We start from the raw sequence: 8575 nt of genomic DNA on the forward strand, positions 1-8575 counted from the left end.
GAACTAGAATTAGTGTTAATACTTTTATAAAACAGCTTCCGTACTGTTGTTAGGGTAGCATTTCTGTCTTAATTCTGTCAGCATACTAAGTGTCTGCGGTATTGTATCTTAGTTAATGATTTTTCTGACAATATTGAATTTAGGGAAGTCTATTCTATATTAATAAGTTATATATCATTTTTACCCAAATAGTGATTTTTCTTAAAAAAGCAAAACAAAAAACAGTCCTTTCATTTTTGTGCCAACTCACAACAATAGTTCATTCTCAGTAGTAGAGATATGGACATTGGTTATTTTCTTTATGCTTTTCTATATTTCTTTTGAAATATGGGGTGGAGAGCAATTTTGAAAATTATATTAATCTTTTTGCAAAATAGAGTGATCCTAAAACATAAGTGGTTATTTCCTACAATAGGCAAACTTTTTCTATAAAAGAACAGATGATAGCATCATAGGCTTACAGGCCATATGGTCTTTGTTGCAACCACTCAACTTCTGCCATTATAGTGCAGAGCAACCATAGATAACATGTAGATGGGCATGGCTATGTTCCAATAAAATTTTATTGACAAAAACAGGCTTTTATAAACTTGTGGTTTACCAACCCCTGCTCTTAACATGTCACATTTTTGAAAAAGTATTTCATAAAGCAGGGAAAACTCATAGATAAATTTATTTATGGGTATATGCTTTATAAACCCCATAAATCTGTGAAAGGTACTCCAGTTCTATTTGTTACCATTGCTCCCTAGATGCTGCATAACATGAAAGGACAGTTTGCTGAGCATCTTCTTGGAGCTGGATTTGTAAGCAGCAGAAATCCTAAAGATCCAAAATCTAATATAAATTCAGGTAAAGCAGAAAACACAGTGTAAACAACTCGCTGCTGTTGTCCGTTGTATCAGTATTTTACTTTTTTTTCTCTACCTTCCCACCCCTAATAGATAATGAGAAGATAATTAAAGCTGTCATCTGTGCTGGTTTATATCCCAAAGTTGCTAAAATCCGACTAAATTTGGGTAAAAAAAGGAAAATGTAAGCATTGAAGATTATTATGCATTATTTATAATTCTCTCCTTAAACTTTTGGAATCTTGTAATGCAGCAGGGCATATATTTACATTTGTTCTTGTTCCTACTTGGGCCACATTCTTTTTCTTTACTTTTGTTCATTTGAGAGGAGGCAGGCCGTTTAACAGAGGCATCGCTTTTCCTTACAGCGCATCTCCGGAGTTAGCTCTCCATCACCCGTTATTCACAAAGAACGTTAGTAAAATATAATAGCAGTGTAAATATGAGAAAAGTAAGGCCGCTATTAAAATCCAGCGCCTGGATAGACATTGCTTAGAATAGATTTTGTTCAGGTTATTTTTTGTCCTCTTCAAGAACAGATAATTTTATAATTGATCTCTTTGAATAAAATTGTTTTTTCACTATTTTGAAAAATAAAATGTAACTTTTAAATATATGTACAAATAGAGTCAGCCTCAGTAATAATACCAAGGCACATTTTGCCTAGTAAATGAGCTAGTGAGGAAACAATCTGAAAGTCACAAATGGCTAGTGGTAAATGAATTGTTGCCACCTTTTTGGAGGGCACTGTTGATGAGAATTATATATCAAGTCATTGAAATAGTCAGTGGCCCAGTAGATACATAAGAGAATATTTTAATTTGAGGCATATGTCCTAAGCAAGTAATTCCAATTTTTTTTTTTAAAGCTGTATGGTAAATAGATGTATAGTAGCAGTGGGACAATTATGGTTTTAAAATACTATATTATATGGCATTTCTGTTAGGTGGGAATATAAAACAGCCATTGTGTGGTAATGTATAAAATATTTAAACTGATAGTAAATGAAAAAGTTGTATACTCTATGATTGTAAACAAAAATTATATAGACCTCAGAGATAAAGTGCAGACATTGTTCTAGGGCATCAGTTCTCAACCCAGGTGATTTTGCCCCTTGGGACATATGATGGTATCTGCAGACAGTTGATTATTGTAACTAAAGGAGTACTATGAGCATCTACTAGGTAGAGGCCAGGGTGCTGTTCTACATTGCAGAGGACAGCAACCCCCCGCCCCCCACACAACAAAGAATTAAATGTCAAAAATGTTGATGCTGGGAAACCCCGTTCTCAGGTATAAGCTTATGTTTAACATGAATTTTAATCCTTGTGGCTGGATTATCTACATTTTAAGTGATCCAAGTGTTTTTTGACATCAGTACTTTGTCAAATTCTTCTCTATATCTATCCCCAACTTGACAAGTAGCTTAACAGAAAGACTCTTTGAATGTAAACATTTTATATATCCCTCTGCCATCCTGGGAAGGCTTAACAACAACAACAAAAAATGCCATTCTCTTTGGATTGGTGCTTTGTTTTGGTCTAGACCAGGGATCAGCAGATTTCACAATAATGGCCAAAAGCTTGTTTGTGTACATTTTTATTGGAACACAGCCACACCTGTTTGTTCACATGTTGTCTGTGTCTGGTTTCCTGCTACTCTAGCAGAGTTGAGTAGTTGCGACAGAGACCATAGGGCCCACAAAACCTAAAATGTTTTCTCTCTGGTCCCATACAGAAAAAGTCTACCAAACTCTGGTGCTCTAGTGATGTAGGATTGCAAGATGGCATTGGTTAAATTTATTGTTCAGTGAGGAAAAATAATTTCTGATTTTATTCTGAATAACTCAAGACTGTGATAGAAGTATTATTGATTCCTAGAAGCACAAAAAGGATACTCTTAAAAACAAATAGGAAGGATTAATGGATTATCAGCTTTTATGTTGTCTAATTATCACTGATTACTTAAAACCAACAAACATCTCCCTGTTAAATGATACTAGTTAAAAACTCCTACAAATTGAGGTAAAAATTTTCTGACTATCAAATAAGAAAAGACCCCTAGGAATGAAGAGACTGAACTACAGCTGTGTCAGACTACAATTAAATTGTTCTACGTTGTCCTGTTTTGAAATGGAGGATTCGAGTGAACATGAGACCATTTAAAACATAGAGTAGGTTTTTAAAAATCAGTTGTAGCTAAATACTCTTCTAAACAAAATTCTTAATTTTTTATTTTATATTCATCTGGGTGCATAACTGAAATTTTTTTAATTGATCATTTCACAAAGTTATTCTGTAAATTGAGAGCTATGTGTTAGTATCATGATTGACAGTAAAGTACATAGACTATTCTCTTGATCTGAATCACTTTGAAAGTATTTTAGCTATTTCATTCTTTGTCCTCTAGTGGTATAGTGTAAACCTAATTAAGGAATATTTTACCTAATATATCGAGTAATTATACCTTCAAGAAGAGGATGATTTATGAAGTATTCATATTTAGCTGATATTTTTCCATGTTTTATTAAAATAAAAATTTTCCTCAACTATAAATTCGTAAATGTAAATTGCAAAATTGAACTCATCTGTGGAGCTTTTTTAGATTCTAGAGTTGGTTTGGAATTTCCCAGATTTTTTTTTTTTTAAGTCTACATTTTAACTTTTTTAAAGGGTGAAGGTTTACACAAAATCCGATGGACTAGTTGCTATTCATCCTAAATCCGTTAACGTGGAGCAAACAGAGTTTCACTACAACTGGCTTATCTATCACCTGAAGATGAGAACAAGTAGTGTAAGTCAATATTCAGAGTGATCATGGATCTGAATATCAGTCGTATATTTTTATAATTGTATAGTTATTAAAACAAAATTTTCTCTCTTTAAACATTTTTTTCTGACATGAATTATAACTTCCTTAAGCTAATAACCTATACTTTTAATTTGCAGGTCTGTCATGTTTGATTTTTGTATTTTAATTAATTGGTAGTTATTTGATTTGCTTAATTTTTCTTCAGCGCCTGCTTTCAAGAAATACTGGCATTTTTTTGTTAAACAGGAGTTTATACTGTACAAAGAATTTTGTTGGCTATATGGTTATATACCTTATAAGTATTAGTCAGAATGTTGTTTATATATAGATGGAAATAATTTCAGCTATATTAGTGTTTTGATATTATCACTCAAAATATTTAAAGACTAATACTATTTGACTTGAAACAAAAATAAAAAACCGTCCTCTGAATTAATGAAGAATATCTCATTTAAAATATTTCTTCAAAATTAGTCTATAGTAACACTAATATGATAATACCTATTGTAAAAGGATTGATACTTATAGATTGATACTGGCGCTATTATTGAATTAATGTGGCAGTAATTCAGTCTCCTCTCTGTGTTCATTTGTTTTAATTCTCATTCTAGATATACTTGTATGACTGCACAGAAGTTTCCCCATACTGTCTCTTGTTCTTTGGAGGTGACATTTCCATCCAGAAGGATAACGATCAGGAAACTATTGCCGTAGATGAATGGATTGTCTTTCAGTCTCCAGCAAGAATTGCCCATCTTGTTAAGGTGACTGTCTTTACATGATTGTCTTTGAATCTGCCTGCAACTTAGTATGTGGTCTTCTGAGTTTGTTCCAAGTATTAAATATCTTATAGTAAATGTTTCTTAATATATTTCAGCAGAGCAAATAGTGTTGAGAAATTGACGCATTGCTTTTCCAAATTGTTTTTTGAGGTAGTGACCAGCCATTGTAAATGTCTTGAGTATGATGGAAATTTGAATTTTCTAATTTTACAGTGCTTAAGATGGCTACTTATTAGTTGCTCACTAAATATTTGTCTTTTGTATAATAGCTTATGAAGTTCCTTATATCTGCTAAAGTCACTTTTATTTATTAAATTGTATGGTGGTACCTCCGCCTTTGTTGAACTTGTGTAATTTTTCCAACCTTAGGAATTAAGAAAGGAACTAGATATTCTTCTGCAAGAGAAGATCGAGAGTCCCCATCCTGTAGACTGGAAGGACACAAAATCCAGAGACTGTGCCGTACTCTCAGCTATTATAGACTTGATCAAAACACAGGAGAAAGCGACTCCCAGGAACCTCCCGCCACGATTCCAGGATGGGTATTACAGTTGACAGCTTTCCATCGTGGTCTGAAAAGCCAATCCGACGGGCATTTTCCATCATAGTTTAATTTTGGACTAGATGCCAAACCCTGGAATATGAATAATTTCCAAGTGTAAGGTAGAAAACATCAGTAGGCAGTAAGACTTACTGTGCACGAGTTAACGATGTTATCTGTAGCACTTATAAATATACCATAAAAAACAATATGTTCTCTGATCACATACTTTTTTGTGGTCATGTCCACACTTAGGGAGTACTTGAGAAATTCCTTCGTTACAAAAAAAAAAAAATTGATCTTTCTGCTTAATTACTGAGTATAGAACCAATAAAACAGAATGGTTAGCCAAAGAACATTGTCAAGTAGAAATCTGAAAACAGCCATGTTTTTCAGATAAATGAAACATCTATCAGAAGTTCATTTGTTGTAATAAAACCCAGTATTTAATAAAATGTACAGTATGTAAAGCTCAGCTAACTTTTTGGCTTGGTTTCTACATCTCCACCTCTCTTGGTTTGATGTTTTTTATCTTTTTAGAATATATTTGTACTCCTTTTACATCACCTCGTGCAGCATAATGTAGCAGTTGAGAGCATGAGTTTGGAGCCTGACTACCTAAGTTCAAATATGTTTTATATATGTAAAGGATATAGACTAGTGGCTGGCACGTAAAGCGTACTCTCTAAATCTTAGTTATTATTTGTCCCTGAAAAATTTTTTGACAACCACTTATATTACACTTTTTCCCCATACTGTGGTGCTATTTTATCCTCTTGGCCAATGGAAGTTTGTGTGTTATGTACTGTGTGTTGTTTTAAGCCCTGGCCAGTCGTGACAGATACTGTCGGTTACTATCCATCAGCTGTCTTGTCCTTCCCTCTTCGCTTGCTTGTTCAAGTACCCTGTGCAGTCTTGTGCCCGAGGATGTCGTGCCCTGCAGTCTAATTCCTCTCGTAAGTAACTGATCAGCCATGAATGTGTAAACCTGTCCTGGCCATTGGCAACTGAGATCTGCAAGGGGCATCTGAGAATGAGTTTCCTCACCCACAGACTTAGAGGAGGAAATCCTGCTTCCTTCTTTGGAGATTGTCTTATCTGAATCTGGCACTCAACTGCTACAGCCATTTTATGGTCAGAGGGTTGCCTCAGTGGGAAGGAGAAAACCATCAGAGAGTCCTTGATCATGCTAGTGAGCTGCTGAATTACTCAACTCAAACTGCCTCACCTCCCCACCAATGACTTATTTTGATATAATAAACCTTTCCTTGTTTTAGCCACTTTTTGTAGGGTCTTTTGTGTAACGTGGAAGGAAGCATATTAGCTGAAACACATTTATCATTGAGCATCCTTTGCTGAGGCCTCTTTTTACCATTTATTTTGTGATCTTAGAGTTTGACCTGTATGTCTGACAAAATGTGTAAAAGTGGTAGTACTGGACATATTGCAAAAAGAAACAGGAAGAGCATTCTGCTGCACCCTAAAAACTATGTATATTTTATTGTGCCTTCCAATAAGTCCAAAGAAACCAAAGGAAAAGAATGTCGTACAATGACTGGATTTACTGATAATGCTATGATGATCTGTTAACAGCACTGGTTCAGGTACTGCTTAATTTCTGGGACTATATGTCAACCTATCATTGTCTTCCAAGATTTTGATTGTACTGTGTGTCTTAAGTCCATTCTCTTAGCTAGACTCCCAGCAGTGACCTGTCTCACTGAATTCTTGCATTGAGTCGTATCACAACATTGTAGCATATTTTATCCCTTTATTCAAGGTGACCGCGAGGTCCTATTTGTTCTAAAGAGCATGACTTTCATGATTTTTTTTTTTTTCTTTTATTATAGAGTCAGTTGGCCAAAATGGCCTTGGCAGAAAGCATTTTTAAAAATATGTAAAAATGGATTACTAGTTAATTGGTTCCATGTTTGCAAACCAATATTTAGTCTCTATATAAATGGGGAAATGTTCCTGAAGAGTTGTTTAATAGAAGAACTAGTCAAAGAAGTGAAGTACTTATTGTCACTCCCAATTTATGTCTCCTCTACAGCTGATCAGGATGGGAATTTTAATTGAAGGTGCTATTTATGTTCTCTCTCTTTTGTTTACAAAATAGGGTGTTATTGAGTTGAAAATGTATTCCAGGTCTGGGAACTATTTGTCATTTAGTAGTTTTAAAGAATAAGACATTAAATTAAGAAAAACGATTTGCCTCACCATCCTGAGTAATAGTGAGGATATTAAAGGATACTTGAATAAATAACCTTGAAACAGAAACTTATGGGGGGAAAAAAAACAAAAGAAGTAAAGAAATCACTGAATGATCTTTAAGATGTCTTGGAAACGTGAGTCCATATGACTCCTTCCTAATTCTTTAAGTAGGCGATATCTTTATACCAATTATTACAAGTGGTTTACTGCATTTTTAAAACAAAGTTCACTCTAAAAGTTAGGAGTTACAGAAAAGCTTCAGAAAGAATTTATTTTAGTACCCTCTTACTGAAAATAAATGGTAATTTCCTTTCCACTTTTTAGCTCTGAGTTTGTGTATATTTATTTTTATGAAATTGTGATCATGTGGTATAATCATATTTATAACATGCTAGTTGTTTTTAAATACATTTTTATTTTAAAATACATCCTCATTGTAGAATATTTAGAAATATTGTAGAATATTTAAAAAAAAGCATGTTACCCATTTTGATATATTTCCATACTCTTTAACATTTAAGGTATTATTGTATATAATAAAATTAGCCAATTTGAGTGTATAATTCTGTGAATTTTGTCAAATGTATAAAGTCATGTAATTGCTACCACTAGAATTTTGATATAAAACATCCCCACCATCTGAAAATTTCTCATTTCCCTTTTTAGTCAGTCCGCAGCTCCCACTCTGTCCACTGGCAACCAGATCTGCTTTTGGTCATCATTGCCATTACTAGAATTTCAAATAAATGTTACCATATGTAATCTTCTGGCTTTCCCAGAAGAACATAGTGCTTTTGAGACATTTATGTTGTTGCATGTATCGGTAGTTCCTTTTTTATTGTTTAGTAGTAGTGTACTGTGTGGTTGTACCAGTTTGTTTATACATTCAGCAGTTGATGGACCTTTGAGTTTGCTATTATAAATAAAGCTGCTATGAACATGTGTATACAAGTCTGTGTGTCAATATATTTTCATTTCTCATGGGTAAATACCTGTGATCAGGACTGTTGTGTCATATGGTAAGTGCGTTTATAAGAAACTGCCGAACTGATTTCCGAAGTGGGTGTACCATTTTACACACCCACCAGCAATATGTGATGATTCAAATACTTGCCAGTATTAGTATTTTTAGTAATTTGTTGTTGCTTTGGTTTTTAGCTTTTAGTGGATGTGGAATCAGCTCATTGTGGTTTTATTTTCTGTTTCTATAATGATTAGTGATGAACATTTCATGTGCTTATTTGCTGTCTTCCTTAGTTTTCTTATATTCTTCTATATGTCTTTTGATTTTCCACTTCATACATTAAGTAACAGGGGGTGTTAGGGATATAGCTGACCAGGAGGAGGGAGGAGGATTCTTTATGGATTTTAGAGAT

The 8575-nt window shown here is 33.9% G+C and overlaps 1 protein-coding gene across 1 annotated transcript in view; it reads left to right on the plus strand.

Moving 5' to 3' along the window:
• The window catches only part of DHX36 (DEAH-box helicase 36), a 44054-nt gene extending 35909 nt beyond the window's left edge, over positions 1 to 8145 (plus strand). Inside the window, exons 21-25 of the mRNA XM_006908213.3 lie at positions 753 to 852; positions 945 to 1035; positions 3524 to 3644; positions 4274 to 4426; positions 4814 to 8145. Coding sequence (XP_006908275.1) covers positions 753 to 852; positions 945 to 1035; positions 3524 to 3644; positions 4274 to 4426; positions 4814 to 4999 — 651 coding nt within the window. The 3' untranslated portion in view covers positions 5000 to 8145. The remainder of the gene's footprint in view (positions 1 to 752; positions 853 to 944; positions 1036 to 3523; positions 3645 to 4273; positions 4427 to 4813) is intronic.
• The last annotated feature ends 430 nt before the right edge of the window (positions 8146 to 8575 follow it).

The sequence above is a fragment of the Pteropus alecto genome, unplaced genomic scaffold, assembly GCF_000325575.1.
Source record: "Pteropus alecto unplaced genomic scaffold, ASM32557v1 scaffold81, whole genome shotgun sequence".
In the NCBI taxonomy this organism is placed as follows: Eukaryota; Metazoa; Chordata; class Mammalia; order Chiroptera; family Pteropodidae; genus Pteropus; species Pteropus alecto.